Genomic DNA, 17336 nt, shown 5'->3' on the forward strand with positions numbered 1-17336 from the left:
TTTGTGTGTTAATTTTAATAGGAAGATCCATTTCTGATTTCTCTGTGGTTAAATATAATTTTAGAAATATACTAATGGTATATATTAAGAATAATTTCTGTAACACGAAACAATTCATGTTATCTTTAATTTATTTGTGAATATCCCAAATCTACTCCTCTTGAACCAGAACTGAAAGCAAACAGGTGGCAAACTAAGATAAAAAGAAAAAGCTTGCTTCAGAAAACTTATGAGTGTAACTAACTTGGGCTTTTCAATTTTGAAGTAAAAAGAGTAGTCAGCTCTCCCAAAGGAAAGGAAAGTTAAAATTACTGCTTATGCTTATAATTTTATTTCCCATAGCCCAATTCAAAGGATTAATTGAAATAAAGCTTGTCTGATATTGTCAAATACCTAACAAGAACAATAATAACTAATTCATTGTCAATTCCTTTAATATCTACATTTCACATATATAACAAAAGGACAAAATAAAAAGGTTGGAATCCTGAAAAAGTGTATTTGTCTGCTTTTTTTATTCAAAACAGCCCATGATTCTTTGGAAGGTGATACAAGATTATTTTCCAGTCTGTTCATAATTTCTACAATGTCTGTAAATAACCATAAATTCGAAAGGTTCCCACTCTCCCACCTCAATTCCCTTTTGGCACCTTTATGTGAAATGTCATCTCTGAAAAATGAGGGGAAAAAGTGCTACATACTGGGCTTTTATTATGCTACTCCCTGATTAAAATTTTCTGATTTTTAAATTTAGAACATTGATACAACAAGAGGGACTAGCAATATCTCATCAGTAGAAATCTTTTTCTAATTCACACTATGGCTGTCTCAGAAGAAAACTATATTAAGAAGAGCAGCCAATTCTCAGAGGCAATGGGGCCACGGCCTACCTTTGCTTTCCCCCACTTCTCAATTTCACTTCAGAATCACTGAGCAGCTCTATGAGAGGTAGCAGAATGTCTGGCACAGGCTCTGGCTTCATGACTTGAGAATGCAATTTTAACTCCTCACATTCTTCAGAAGAATTTGTTACATTTAAAGAAACAAAAGAAGAGAATCACATGGACTTGACAGGCAGAGAGAAGTCTGTGAGATGACAGAACGTGTTAATTACAAGTGGAGCAGGTACGTCCAACAGAACACGATGGGTTATCAGGAAAGGACTTAGCCAAGGGAGGAAAAAACAAAAACTATACCTGGATTAGAAAAGTGTATCATTTATAAAGTATACTACTCTTGTGTCTTCATTTAGTCTACTAAAAAATAAATTCTTACACAAAGTCAACATGCTACAGGAGAAAAACAGCCAACACAGACTACAAATGGTCAATATTGAAACATGAAGAAAACAAGTTATAACTTTCGCTTTTCTTGTATGACAAGGATTTATGAGCTTGGTATTGACCTATTTGGCCCCACTCAAACTCATGTTTCTAGCTGGGCTTCAGGTCTACAGGAAATCACTGAGAAACTTATTTTTTATATCTCTGAATTTTTCTGTATCAGTAGAGTTTAAAGGATTTTTCTGATTAGTAAGGTGGGGGTGAAGAGCCTTCCCAAAACCTAATAAAATAAGGCAGTTTTATTTAAAAACAAAACATGGTGATGTTATAAAAATTAGGCAAAAAGAAGATGCGATGCCAGAACTTTCTCTTTGTAACTAACACTCAGCTATTTTCCACCTGTAGCATTACATATATGGTTATGCTTTCGGAAGAGAGGGAGGGAAGGAGGAAGGAAAAACAAAACTCCAAAATCTCCTGACAAAGCAACCATTGCCTGGACAGGGCTCATTTCTTCTGCCAGCCACTGATTCATAGATATTTTTCTCTCATTTAAAGACACAGGCGTGGGTGAGGATGGGGAGAGCAGGGGGCACAGCCAAAGGAGTCAAGCACAGTCTTCTCTTTACAAATCCAGCCCCGCATCCTCAGCGGCAACTGACTTATGTATGCTACTGCTGCAGCCTTGGTGTTCACAGCAAGCAGCATCTCTCCTTAAAACTTTTCTTGTTCTTGCTGCTTTTCTTGCCATTCTTGTCTTTGTTTTCTGACATCTTCTTGGCTCTGATTTCTCTCATTAGGTCAAAAAACACCTGGGGATGGGAAGGAAGGAAGTGAAAAAAAAACCGGGAGGAAGAAGCCATTTAATGATTTAATGAAATAATTCAATTAAGCAGGAAAGGCAGTGCTATTTTATCGCACAAAGCTGCACTTATTTTTATAGACCATGTGCCATCAAAACCAAAGAATCTAGATCAAATAAGAATCATTAACTGTAATATGCTAACTTCACAAAGTAAACATTTCAGCTCATCTCAGACCACTGGTCAAGCTACAGAACGAGTCTTTACACTGTCACTATGCCATTCAACAGCTTATTTCAGTATGATGAAATTTTCTCTTACAAGAAGTATGGTGAAGGATAAAAACATATTTTAGCATAGAACAGATCCAACTGTTTGCGAAATTTACAAATATTGCGACTGACAGAAACAATCAGCCTTTCTAGCATTTCCAGCCACCAGAGAAGGAAAGAATGGTATATGGGAACCTGCTGTTAGGTGCAGTGCTATTCACCATTTAATCCTCATAGCAACCCTACACAGCTCAGAAGCATAATGCATGATGGCCTCCCCCCACCCCCACCAATTCCACAAGAGGAGACCTGGAAATGTGGGGGGAGGAGGAGGAGGAGGAGGAAGGTGGAGGAGGCCAAGCATAAATAAAAGAAGGCTCCCGAACTATGAAATCAGGGAACAGAAGAAGGAGAGGGTCCTATCACATATAACCCTCCCCGAGTACACCCCTACCCTAATTCTCAGGAATCACAACCCCCCAGTTCCTTGCAAAGTTAACTTAAAGGAACTTTATCAAGAACCGATGAGACTTGCCCTTTGAATGCCAGTGTGTTATTCAGATATGGATTATCATCTGTCAGAGCTGCAGTTTGGGTTTTGCCTTCTGCTGCCAGCAATCATGACCGGGTACTGATTATACCCAAGCAGACAAAACATGCCTCCTACCAAAGAGACATTTGAGATTTCACATAGAGAATGACGGAGACTGAAATTGGGAGATTGAGCGTAGTCTTTTATCTCTGGACACTCAAGCAAAACCACGAGCCCTTATCTTTTATTTTCATAGACAACTCCTTGGTGAAAAGTAAGATCAGCCTTCCTAAAGATGTGGGACACCACGCATATTCACCACCAGCTCCAGGCACCAAAAAGTATGCCCCATCAGATCTGGCTGACCTAAACACCCTTCTCAGCAACCTTTGAAGAAATTACCTATCCATAACTGCAGCCACCTGACAGCTTCAGATTTTACAGGTTTTTCAGGAGGAGGGGAATGTAGCATGTCCAATTTAAATGGTGGCAAAGTTGATTCATCAGCTGATCTTATCAACAACCTTCTTTTGTGTAAATTATTTATAAATGAATGCAATGCTGCTAGTCATAAGTTTCTGTTGGCTCCTGTTTGGCAGGTCAAGCTGGTCGGGCCAAGGGGGACCAACAGGACAAATTGCGGTGCCTGCTCTCCTCTACCCATCTCCTCCCTGCCAAAAAAACACACATCTAGTCCCATGCTGAGAAAGCCTTCCTGATTTGTTTAAATGGAAGTCTCTGTCTGGATCCCTTGTATGTCTTCCACAGCTGGGAAACAATTTGATGGAAAGAAAGAGATTTGGAACAGCACAAGAGTCCCCATCAGAGTTGAGTTAGCTGCTGCTGGGCACTTCCCACTGCAGATGACAACTAAACAAAACAGAACTGTGTCGTTGCAGACTCTGCCAAAGAGCTTCAAAAGTGAACCGCTCTTCATGCCAGCATGCAAAACGTCACTGTTCTTCCAGCTTCATCTCAAGCTAGGGTAAAACTTGGTTACAAATCTCTCCCTTCAGGTAAGAAGTGAAAGAGAATTATTTTTCCATAAGAAGGATTTGGGAGATTCAGATGCTAATATTGCACAACCCAAACGTATACCCTGTTTGGCAGCTGAAATGATATGCATTTAGATTTTATGGGAGCATAGATTATGAAGGAAGAGCTAGTAAACATGACGAGGGCAGAAGGGAAAACTTTGCCTTCTAGGTTTCCTATTTAAGCTTGTGACAAGAAATGTGAACCTTAATTTATAAAACATATACCCTACACATCAGCAGTCTCTGGTAGGTGACTTTTCAGACTGTCAAAATTCATCACTGTCAAAGTCAACATTTCTTCAGTTTCAGAGATTTGAGTGAGAAAGTAATAAGCCAGAGGTAGAATAAGAGATCCCTGGGTCATTGATTCTTGTGTGCAAATACTACTTAGTGCCTAAGTTACAAAAGAGGCAGACACCTTGTCTCTGGCATATGAGGTCAAAATAATAAATCTACCCAAAATCTCAAAAGAAAAAATTTAAAAGCCATCTTTCTTCCAGGCCACTTTGCAGGGAACCTCCTAAAAAGGAGCCTGAGACAGCGGCCCTGAAGAACTGGAAGTCAAGAAAAATGCAAAAGCACAGGGCTACAAATATGTTGGGCCTTACAGCCCAGCTCTCACAAACCAATGGCCCCATCACACAGCACATCCAGGACCGATGTCCACATGAAATATGCTCTGACAAAGTCTACTGACAATGCAGAAGGACCCCATGGGGATTTTTTAATCTAGGGTCAAAGCCTCTCAATACTTCTCATTGTAAGGTCTTAGACATCTGGAGAAACCAACTCTTGCCTCGTTCCCAGAAATGGCTCCCATAGAATCAAATGGGAAGTTTGTCTTCTGTCACCCCTCACCTTGTCCACGTTGGCACGCGTCTTGGCCGACGTCTCCACGTACTGCACGCCCCACTCCTCGGCTTTACTCCTGGCCTCCTCGATGGGCACTTGCCTCCGCTCCTCTAAGTCGGACTTGTTTCCAACGACAAGCAACGGGATTTTATCTTCTTCAGCCTTAACGCGGAGAATCTGTTCCCTAAGGCATTATATTCAAAATAAAGCAGCTGAGAAAGCTATAATAAGAACCCAGTTTTGTCGACCCACCTAAAACAAAAGGCTCTCCTAAGGCATGAGAAGAAATTTCTACAATCAAGGCATGCTCCAAAGTAGCATTCCCCAGATGTGGCTACATGCCACACAAGAGGTTTTGAGAATCTGGTTCTCAGATTGCTTGCATCAGAATCACCTGGTATGGCTGTTACAGACGCAGGTTTCTGGGCCCAATAGTAAGTAGTCTTGTGGAAGTAGATGTTAGGATAGGGGCCCAGGAATCTGTATTTCAATAGTTTCCAATTTACGCTTATCTACAAAAGGATTTCTGTTGAACCTGTGGGACAGATACAGGCTAAAAGAAGTATCTTCATAAAATGTTTAATAATTCTTCCTGTAAAAATGAGATGATTTCTTTCTGAGAGTAATAGCTAAGAAAAAATTCAGTGTTTTTCATATGGAAAGTAGCAGCCTACTAGTGGATCATGAAATTACTTTAATAGGTCACAACCAGGAGGTCTTGTTTAGTTCTTTAGCAGAACAGAATATTATAGAACAGAAGAGAAATATCAGAGAGAATCTCCAGTAGCAAAGGTGAATACTATTTTGTGAAATTTCTGTTTCAGTTATATAATTACATATGTGTACTCCCCACCCCACCACACACACACACACACACACACACACACAAACACACACACACACAGAGTTTACACCTAGATCCAGTAAATAGCACATGTAACCCAACAGGGACAGATGTGTTAGGCAGTAATCATATTTCAGTGTGCATTACTTTCTACCAATGAGTGAAAAAAAGAAGGGAAATATCCCAACCTTTACAGAAAAGTACTTCAAAAATGCCTTCTCTAAAAAAAAACTTACCTGCAGCATATTAAATTTTACTTCTACTAAAAATAATCAGCTATAAGAAATTATTAATCAAAATCAAGTATTAAAAAAGCATGAATATTAAATATTCTGCTGCCAATATTTTGGTCCAGCAGAGGCATTTCCACTTCTACATTCTAACCCATTCTGAAAAGAGTGCTCTTAAAGAATGTAGGTTGTACAGGACCCCTATCTTACACCTTATACAAAAATTAATTCAAAATGGATTAAACACCTAAATGTAAGAAGAGTCAGTACTTTAAAACTTCTAGAAGAAAACAGAGAAACATATTCAAGATCTAGTAATAGGAGGTAGCTTCTTAAACTTTACACCTAAAGCACAAGCAGCGAAAGAAAGCACAGACAAATAGGAACTCTAAGTTCAACAGCTTCCGTGCTTCAAAGGACTTTGTCAAAAAGGTGGGAGAGGCAGCCAACTTAACGGGAAAAAAATATTTGGAAACCACATATCAGATAAAGGCTTGATATCCTATGTACATAAAGAAATTATACAGCTTAAAACAAAAGTAAAAACAACTCAACGATAAAATGGGCAGAGAATATTAATAGACAATTTTCTAAAGAGCAAATACAGATGGCTAAAAAGCACATGAAGCAATGTTCGTTTTCATTAGCTATAAGAAAAATGTAAATAAGATGACATTGAGATATCACCTCACACATATCAGAATGGCTACTATTCAACAAACAGAAAACTACAAATGTTGGAGAGGATGTGGAGAAATTGGACCACTTATTCACTGTTGGTGGGAATGTATAATGGTGCAGCTGTGTAGAAAGTAGTTTGGTGGTGCCTCAGAAAACTAAATATTGAGTTGCCCTATGACTTGACAATACCAATACTTGCATATACTTAGAAGAGCTGAGGGAAGTGACACAAACAGACATTTGCATACCGATGTTCACAGAGGCTCTATTCACAATTGCCAAAAGATGGAAACAATCCAAAAGCCCATCAACAGATGAAGGGATAAACAAAATGTGGTATATAAATAAGATGGAATATTTATTATGCAGCAGAAAGATGAAATGAGATCCCGAAGTATATAACAACATGGATGAACCTAGAGGACATAATGCTGAGTGAAATAAGTTAGACACAAAAGGACAGATACTGTACAGTTTTGCTATTATGACTCTAGTAAAGGTAATCTCAAAGGATACACTGTAAAATACAGCAGATCTAGAGGTACACAAAAGCCAGAGAGGGTGGAAAAGCTACCCTAAGAGGTTGCACCCGAATACAAGGGAATGGATAGAAGTAACAGTCAATAATTAAGAGGGGTTATAAGAAACATCGCCATATTGAAGGTGAATATGATTGAATCTACAATTATAAATAAATTCTCACATGAACCATTTCAAAGGTTCTACAATGCACAAACAGACAATAGTGGAGAAATAAAGGAGAAAAAACAAAAATGCATGCCTATGGCCAATAGTTAACAGGAAGACATCAACAGTACCGCAGCACTACCAAAGGCAACTAACTGGAAAGGGAGGGACAACTGATAAGGGGTAGTTTCGATTTGACAGTTGAAGAGGCTGTATTTGTCAGTTCTTTGTCATTATGGACCAATGAGAATTGTCTAAAATTGAGAGAGCTGCTGATTGTACAGCCAATGAGGACATTGTAAGACATGGTTTGTTTATTTTGGACATTATCTCTGATACCCAATAGATGGAGGGAGCCAAAGGGTACAATGACTGAGAAGCAGAATCGTGAACTGTGACACATTTATATGATGGAGTACGGTGTGGCTACAAAAACGATTTCGAGAGGCATGCAACCAACTGAATAGACCTTGAGGACAATGTGCTGTACAAAATAAGCCAGAAACAAAAGAACAAATATGCTAAAGTCTCTCTCAGAAAATACTTATAAGAAACTTGGAGCTAGATTGCAAGCCCTTACAGCAGTCACACTGAATCTGAAATTGTAACTGTATTTCAGGATGCTGAAATGCTGAGCTGTATGTGTATCAGCTGGTATTTCCCTGGGACTTCGAGTAACTCTGACATCTGGGACCCAGAGATGGAGTGTAGCAGCCCCGAAGGTTAGCATAGCTATGTATAAAAACAGTTAAAGTAACAGAAGGGGAGATCAGACCTCAATTAGAGTTTAAAACGAAGCCAGTCTGGCTGGATCCAATGTAAATCAGAATACAGGGTAAAAGACAATAGTGTAGAGACTCTAGAACTTAACCTACTGTATGGGACCAAAGGCAGAGAAGTTTATTATGTCTAGAACCTAGATTTTTTGTAAAACATAATCTAAATCAAAGGAAAAAATACATATATACATATGGAACTATTGAATTTTCCCATCTGGGAAGCCACATGTACACTCTCAACCATTGGGACTCCCAAGAAAATGGACCAGGCCCTTGATTTTTTTTTGCACAGGCAGGCACTGGGAATCAAACCTGGTTCTCCAGCATGGCAGGCAAGAATTCTGCCTGCTGAGCCACTGTGGCCCACCCCAGGCCCTTGATTTAAGACTTGTCCTCATGAAGCTTATTTCTGTAGGGGAGAAGCTAAGACTGCCAACAGCAAGGCCTAGGAGTTCTTTCCAGGAAATATCTTTGTTGCTCAGACGTGGCCTCTCTCTCTCTAAGCCCAACTAGAGAGGAAAGTCGCAAGAAAAGTCATTGCCCTTCCCCCCTATGTGGGGCACGACATTTAGGGGTGAACGTCTCCCTGGCTGTGTGGGGCCAGGCTCCCAGGGATGAGTCTGTCCTGGCACTGTGGGATCGACAACATCTTCCAGACCAAGGAGGGAAAAGAGATGTAATAAAATAAGGCATCAGTGGCCAAGAGATCAAATGGAGTCAAGCAGCTATTCTGGAGGCTACTCTTATGCAAGCTTCAGTTAGATAGTGCTAATTGCCATGGTCTACTAAACCTCAACCATCACTCCTGCTGAGAACACCTCGGGCTCAATCAAACTGAGTCTCTATAAAGGTTTTATTTACTAAATTTTGCTTTCCTGGTGCCTATAATTCCCAGAGGGTTCCTAGGTCAGATAAATCCTGAAATGGACAGGGACCAACCTCTCCAAAATTATCAATTAATTTTACCCCCCTTTGCTTTAGTGTGGACACTCCCCTTTCTCAACACGAAAAAGTCAGAATGGGCATTGCTTAAAGATCCCTATAGATTGGGAGAAGGATCAAAGGAGAAGAGGTATAACAGAGAGAATAGGATTTGGCAAACAAGTGTGACTGCTGAATCTCTAGATTAATATTCCTTCTAGCATCCAAGGGATAGAGAAGCCAGGTACTCTTTGGGGCTCCTTGGCTTTTCTATCACATGGAGATGCCCATGGCAGCATCTTCTCCTTTCTCTTCCCGGCTCTGTTGACTTTGGCTTCTGGCTGTTCCCCGTGGCTTTTCTATCTCTGACCATTTATACAAGGACTCTAGTAATAGGATTAAGACCTATCCTGATTCAGCTGGGCCACACCTTAACTGAAATAACCACTCCACAGGTAAAATGCATTCATTCAATGACAACATCCCCAAAGTTTTAAGCCATTTTAGAGCAATGTTAAATCCAAAGTTTCAGCAAAATCAGTTGCGGATGTTGCCTGTACTGGGGCAAAATTTCCTTTGTCTGATGGACCTGTGAAACTTAGAAAAGAAGTTATTTGCTTCCAATATGCAACTGTGGGACAGGCATAGGATAAATGTTCCCATTCTAGAAGGGAGAAACTGGAAGGAAAACAGGGGTCACGGGTCCCAAACAAGTCCAAAACCCAGCAGGGCAAACTCCATTAGATTTCAAGGTCTGAGAGTCATCTGTAGATCAATGTTTTATCCTCTGAGTCTGATGGAGTGGCAGCCCCACCCCTTCCAAGGGCTTTTCCAACAGCCATGCTCTACTCAACACTGAACACAGGGGCATAGGCCTCACTGTCTCTGAGGAATGGAGCACTCTTCCTGAACAACAGGGCAAAGGCATGCCCCCTACAAGTACAGTAGATGACCAACCCTTTCTTCACACATGGGTGGACTAACTCTTGCCCTGAGATCTTTTCGGAGCAAACCTTTGCTTCCAAGGTTCTTCCTTGAAATCATCCTTCCTTCAGTAGATCTCTTCTCCGTCCCTTTCAGTCCAGACTGGTGGTGGTTCTGCTCATACAAATTTTGCAAACACTTTGTTGGCTTTGTGCACAATTCAAGTGAGTCCAAACCATCAGACCACAGAACTTTCCACAGACCCTTCCCATGGAAATGGGTGACTGGGCCCATGTTCAACCACACTTTCTTTAGCAAAGGGTTGTTGAATTAAATCCTCACATGGAACCCTGTTCTCTTAGGAGTCACTTCCTGAAAGCTCAGGGAGAACGCTGATAGAGCCACTTCTGGCCCTAGTCTCAGAGCACACTATCTGGGTAAGCTGGAATTTTTCAAAATCATTCAGTGTTGGTTCCTTTGTGCTTAAGAACTTCATTCTCTGCCTACCCCTTTTCTCTTGTATTTTACTATAAACTGCAAGGAGAAGCCAGGCTGTACCTTCCACACTTAGCTTGGAAATCTCCTCAGCTAAATATTCAAGTCCATCACTTACAAGTTTACCTTTTCTTTAGTTTCCAATAACACATACATCACTTCCTTCTAAAGTATCATCAGGAAAATAACCTTTAATGTCCGTATTTCTATCAACAATCTCTTCCAAGTAATCTCGGCTTTTCCTATCAAACACTCACAATTCTTCCAGCCTCTACCCAATTTCAAAGCCATTTCCACATTTGTTTGTTATAGCAGCACCCCATTTTCCAATATTAAAATCTATTTTAATTTCATATAAAACAACAGGAATTTGTTAATTCATGGATTCAGAAGCTAAAGGGTTTGCTTCCTGCCAGGGTTGGTACCTTCAGGCTGGTCAGCAATCTTTTCGGTGCCTTGGTTTTTCCATCATATTGCAATGCCCATGGTGGCATCTTCTTTCTCTTCTACATTCTGATGACTTCCAGATTCTGGCTGCTCCCCATGGCTTCTCTCTGTGACCTTCTCTATAAGGCCTCTAGTAATATGAAAAAGACCCATCCTGACTGAGTATAAGGCCTACATAAGGACACACCTTAAGAGGAGTAACCCCTCAAAAGGTCCTATTACAATGGATTCACACCCACAACAAAGGACTAAGGCTGAGAACATATTTGTTTCTTTGTTTGTTTGGTGGGGGTGGGGGAGGTACATGACTCCAAACCACCAGAGCTCTTTACATATAATCCCCAAATCCCTTCTCCCAAGATTCTATGAGATTCTGCTCTGGCTCTTTTAGACGATGTGAATAGTATCTGTGTGCAGGTGGTGACCCTGGGATCAGGACAAGAGTAGCAGTCTCAGTTCTCCGGAGAGGACTCATCTACTACCCAACACTTCCTTTCTTGGCAGGTCCAGGGACAATAAGATGTCAAAAGACTCAGGACAGGGAAGATAAGATGGTGAGTACACCTGTATTGTTTTAAACTCAAGGAGGCAATGCAAATGAGATTAAAAATCTATATGCTGTGCAGGGGCAGACACAATTACAAAACCATGGGCTATATCCAAATATAGAAACCTGTAGGAATGTCCAAAAACTCTAAAAATTAATAGGATTTCTCATTATTAAATGAGGTAATCATTTAACTGATCATCTCAACACACACACTATCATTCCAGAGAACTGAAATATTCACCTTTTAAGACTTGAAATTCAGCATGACTACTGAGGCACTCCTTTCTATTGGCTCTGCTAAACTACCTGAGTTTACCCCCGAGGCCTCCCTGGCTCAATGATGCTTCTTTCCAAAGCTTGGGGGGATATTACCTTCCTCATTTTTACCTTTGGCTGAAAGGTGAAATACTTTCTGACCAGACTTGCTAAGGAATGAAAAAAAAATTACGGTGTTTTTTTTTTTTTCCACCTTTTTAGTTTCCTGGTAGACTCCATATCTTATTCTTAAAATAATTTCAAGATTACTCATCTGGATCACCGTGTTTATTTTTTATAAAGAGAGTAGATGAAAAAATAACAACTGTATGTAGAAAAATGGGAAGTTAAAGAGAGAGATAAAGAAAATAAAGAGTATACCAAAAGGGCTTGATATTTCTTCATAACAAATGAACTTTTAAGATCTTTAACTATGGCAGCTTAGAAATAGACAACAATAGTGAATATTCCACTCACCATGGAACAGTGCCATGTGCCCAGTGCTGGGAGAGGGCCTGGGGACACAGCACGTTAACATGTAGCCACAGTGCTACCCTTACAGAGTTTATAGCCTCGGCCAGCATTTCATTTCATCAACAAGCACATTTTCAGACAAGGAGACAGAATCTCCAATTGTAAGTTAATTAAGCCCATGACTATAAAGTTGGTTAGTGGCAGAGCAGGGATTCAAACCCAGTTCTCTCTGGTCCAAAGCCAGGATAAAACCCCTCAACTATACTAAACATTACAGTGTCAAAATGTCACTCTGACTTATCTTTCATGCTCCTGACACTGCTTCATAAACTTCAAAACAGGTTAAAATTCTTACTTTTCTAGTAAAATACTTAAAAAGAGAGTTGATAAGTCTTATCAATCATTGAATCTCATGATTTATATGAAAACAAAATCACAGGTCCTTGAGTATTTGGAGTTATCTCCATCTTCTTTCAGAGACAAGATTTTAATATTTAGAAATCATAAGATAGGGATTTATGATGGCAAACAACTGGTGGACAATGCTGTGGCAAGATTTAGAAAGCCCAAGAAAACTGTTTAAAAAAAATTCTTCCTAATGATAAGCTCAACTTGATACTACTATGGCCATTCATGGTAAATGAAATTCTTTCCAAGTCCAAGATACACGAAAGGAAGGCAAAAAGCCCCATCTTGGCAGCACAGGTAACTTCATTTGAAACTTACCTGAATTCAGCAGTTGCGGTAAAGGATTCGTGCTCTGTGATTGAGAACACTAAGAGGAAACCTTCCCCACTTCGAAAGTAGTTGTCGCGAATGGCTGCATAGTCCTCCTGTCCCGCAGTGTCCAGAATGTCTATCTGTACCTCTTCCCCGTCAAGAACCACTTTCTTTCTATAACTGTCGGCCTTGGTAGGTTCATAGTCTTCTACAAACTGAGGAAGAAAAGAACATCACTGGTAGTCAACAATGTTTTAAGGGGACTAAAATCTGCCAAAAATATAATTCCATTTATAGGTACTTTGTCTATAAGAAAATGAGTGCTTATCGCAAGTCCATAATTGTTACACTACATGCAAGGAAGGGCCCATAAAATAAAAATGACTCCTTATATAGCACTTTCAGTTCTTCGTAGCCATCAGTTCTACCATTTTTACTTTGCTGTTAAATAACAGGGGCAGATATGCCCATTTTATAGAGGAGAAAACCAAGCACAAGGTAGAACACTTGGAAAGATTATTATTACGATAAAATTGTAATACGAATACTGGCAAGGGTGAGAAATAGGAACTCTTACTCATAATCAACGTAAGTATAAGACTCATCTCAAAAGTAGTTTGGCAAGAAGTACTGAGAGACTTAAATAACTGTACAACATGATAAACTCCAGATGGATCAAAGATTAAATGCAAAAATTAAAACAATTCAAGTACTTGAAGAAAACATGGGTGAATCCCTTTATTACCATGAAGTGAAGAAGGCCTTTTAAACTATGACTCAAAATCCAGAAAAAAAACTGATAAATCAGACTACATAAAATCTTTTTAAATTAAAAAAACACTTCCATATGGTACAATGCACTATAAGCAAGACAAATGACAAAGAAAATGTATTTCAATTCATAGCAAAAGAACTAATCTCTTTAATATAAAAGAGTTCTTAGAAACAGAAAGAAAAAAAAGCAGACCAACCATCCAATGAGAAAAACTGGGCAACAGATATAAACAGTTTATAGAAAAATAAAACACATGACTTTAAACATATCAAATGACAGTCATCCTCACTAATAAAAGAAATGAAAAACTAAGCCTTCAGTGAGATACTATTTTCTGTGTACTAAATTGACAAAAAACCAAAAGCCTGATCACATCATCTGGGGAAAAGATTCAAGGTTATTCATTGTGGTACCATGTGTAATAACCAGAGATTAAAAATCATCCAAATGTCCAGCCAGGGGGATCCACATGATGGAATACAGCTATAAAAACTGAAGACAAGAACCATGCTCAAACATGGCGAGAACTCCAGATTATAACAGTCTTTTTCACAAGAGAAGCAGGGTATGAGTGTGAGAAGTGTGTGTGAGAGTGTGTGTGTTTATCTTTGCAAAAACATGCCACAGAACAATAAATAAAAGAAAATAAATTTAAAAGATGTACAATTGAAAAACTAAAGCAAATGAGCCTAACTACATATTAAGTTGGTGATGTAGCCACACAGAGAAATAATTTAATTCAAAAGACTTCAGAACAGAGTATTCTAATAGAATGCCTTCTGCTAAGGAAGACAAAGGACAAGAAAATTTCAAAATATCTCAAACTTCCCTCAGTGATTGTATCATTTAATAATAATGACACTGAAATTTAAAAGGTACTTCTAAATTGTATTATAAATCATGTAACTAATTATGGTAATGATATTAGGAATCAAGATATTAAGGAAAAAAGTAAATTAATGATAACAATGTATTACTAAAATTGAATTGGTGAGGGCAGAGAATTGACCATGGGAGACTCTGAGCACTGTACTATGTGTAAAAAAAAAGAATTGGTACTGGAATAAGTGGATATTGAACCCCTATCTCACACTACATAAAAAAATTAACTCAAAATGGTTAAGAGGCCTAAATACAAGGACAAAACTAAAAAACCCTTAAAATGAAACATAGGCATAAATCTTCCTGGCCTTAGATTTGGCAATAGTTTCTTAAATATGAACCAAAGACAAAAGTGACCAAAGAAAATCACTGAAATTTCATCAAAATTAAAAATTCTCATGTTTCAAAGGACACCATCAAGCAAATAAAAACTCACAGAATGGGAGAAAATATCTGCAAAGCATATTTCTGCTAAATTACTTATATCTAGAATATAGAAAATATTCTTATAAATATTCTAAATATTCTTAAAACAACAATAAAAAGACAAATAACCCTATTTAAAAATGAGCAGGACAGCCGAACAGACATTTCTCCAAAAAAGATATACAAATGGCCAATAGCATATGAAAAGATGCTCAGCATCATTAGCTCTTGGGAAATGACAAGCCAAACCACAATGAATGCCTGGTAGATAGAGGGAGCCGAAGGATACAATGACTGAGAAGCACAATGGTGAACGGTGATACATTTATATGATGCAATATGGTGCAGCTACAAAAACGAAGGATGTCAAGAGGTACACAACGAACTGAATAAATCTTGGGGACAATGTGTTGTGCAAAATAAGCCAGAAACAAAAGAACAAACATGCCAAGGTCTCTCTCAGAAAACACTTACAAGAAAATGGGAACCTAGATTGTAAGCCCTTACAGCAGCCACATTTAGTCTGAAGTTGTGAATGTATTTCTAGATTGTGAAGCACTGAGCTATATGTGTATCAGCTGGTTTTTCCCCTGGAACTTTGAGTAACTGTGACACCTAAGACCCAGGAATGGAGGGCTACAGCTCTAAAAGTTAGCAGAGCTATATACAATATAACAGTTAAAATAACTGAAAAAGAGATCAGGCCTCAATTAAAGTTTAAAACGCAGTTAGTCTGGTATGGTCTAAGGTAAATTAGAATGCAGAGGAAAAGATGATAGTGTCTAGACTCTAGATCTTCACCTACTGTATAAGATCAAAGGCAGAGAGGTTTCTTATGTCTAAAACCTAAATTTTCCATAACACACAATACCTAAATCAACCTGTCTGGATAGTTCATTTAAACAACTCAAACTCCTGGAATCAGTCCAGAATGGGAATGAGACCTTGTAATTCTGTATAACTTAATGTAATACCTGGATACATTCCAGACTATGGTGGGCTAATAATTAAAAAGTATTGGTAGACTGTTTAGTTAAGGTATAATGGAGAGGCTGGAGGGAACTGCCTGAAAATGTGGAGCTGTCCTCCGGTGGCTATGTTTCTTGAAGATAATTGTATGATGATATGGCTGTCGCAGTGTGACAGTGTGGTTGTGAGAGCCTTGTGTCTGAAGCTCCTTCTGTCTACCATATCGATGGACAAGTAAAACATATGGATTAAAAATAAATAAATAGAATGGTATGATCTCTAAATGTTGGGTTAATTTCTTTTTTTCCGTTAATTAAAAAAAAAAAAAAAAAGAGAAGGGATAATTGGAGATGAAGGGATACAGACTGTACAACGGGACTTGATATAAAAACTCAGAAATGGACAGCACAATACTACCCAATTGTAATGCAATTATGTTAAAACACTGAATGAAGCTGCATGTGAGGTATAGGTTTTTTGTTTTTGTTTTTTTTTGTTTTTTTTTCTTCCTATTATTGTTTTAATTCTTATTCTGTTGTCTTTTTATTTCTTTTTCTAAATCGATGCAAATGTACTAAGAAATGATGAATATGCAACTATGTGATGTTATTAAGAATTACTGATTGTACATGTAGATTGGAATGATTTCTAATTGTTTTGTTAATTCTTTTTTTAATTAATAAAAAAATAAATAAATAAATAAATAAATAATAGGGGGAACAAATGTTAAAATAAATTTAGTAGATTGAAACACTGCTGATCAGTGACAGGGCAGGGTAAGGGGTATTGTATGTATGAATTTTTTTTGTTTTCTTTTTATTGCTTTTTCTGAATTGATGCAGATGTTCTAAGAAATGATCATGATGATGAACATACAACTATGTGATGATAGTGAGTTACTGATTATATAACAAGAACAGAATGATCATATGATAAGAATGTTCATGTTTGTATGTGGATCTGTATCATACATAAAAAATAAATTTAAAAAAGTATTGGTAGAGTCCCTTGAGGGTCCAAAGGGGAATATATATATTCCATATATATATATATATATTGAAATAGTAAAGTTTCCCATTTGCGAAACCCCAGGTATACTCTCAACCATTAGGGACTCCCAAGAAAAGAGGCCACGATTTTGAGGTTTGCCCTTATGAAACTTATTTTTGGAGTGGAGAAGCTAAGACTACCTATAACAAGGCCTAAGAGTTGCTTCTAGGAAACCCCTTTTATTGTTCAGGTGTCGCCTCTCTCTGTAAGCCCAACTCTGCAAGGAAAATCATTACTTGATTCCAAGGATGAGTCTGACCTTGGCTGTGGGATAGACACCTTCTGGACCAAAAGGGAGGAAAGATGTATGATAAAATAAGGTATCAGTGGCTAAGAGAAATCAAATAGAGTTAAGAGGCTATTCTGGAGGCTACTCTTATTTAAGCTTCAGTTAGATAGTGCTAACTGCCATGGTTGCTAAACCCCAATCAACATTACTCTGTTGACT

The 17336-nt window shown here is 38.4% G+C and overlaps 1 protein-coding gene across 3 annotated transcripts in view; it reads right to left on the reverse strand.

Annotated features, from left to right (window-relative positions):
• Nucleotides 1-496: 496 nt before the first annotated feature.
• RALB (RAS like proto-oncogene B) overlaps nt 497-17336 on the reverse strand; it is a 64800-nt gene continuing 47960 nt past the window's right edge. For all 3 annotated transcript variants that reach the window (XM_077153529.1, XM_077153528.1, XM_077153527.1), the window contains exons 3-5: nt 12793-13001; nt 4786-4963; nt 497-2095 (exon numbers count right to left, since the gene is read on the reverse strand). In XM_077153529.1, coding sequence (XP_077009644.1) covers nt 1976-2095; nt 4786-4963; nt 12793-13001 — 507 coding nt within the window. In that variant the 3' untranslated portion in view covers nt 497-1975. The remainder of the gene's footprint in view (nt 2096-4785; nt 4964-12792; nt 13002-17336) is intronic.

Source organism: Tamandua tetradactyla, chromosome 3, assembly GCF_023851605.1.
Source record: "Tamandua tetradactyla isolate mTamTet1 chromosome 3, mTamTet1.pri, whole genome shotgun sequence".
NCBI lineage: Eukaryota > Metazoa > Chordata > Mammalia > Pilosa > Myrmecophagidae > Tamandua > Tamandua tetradactyla.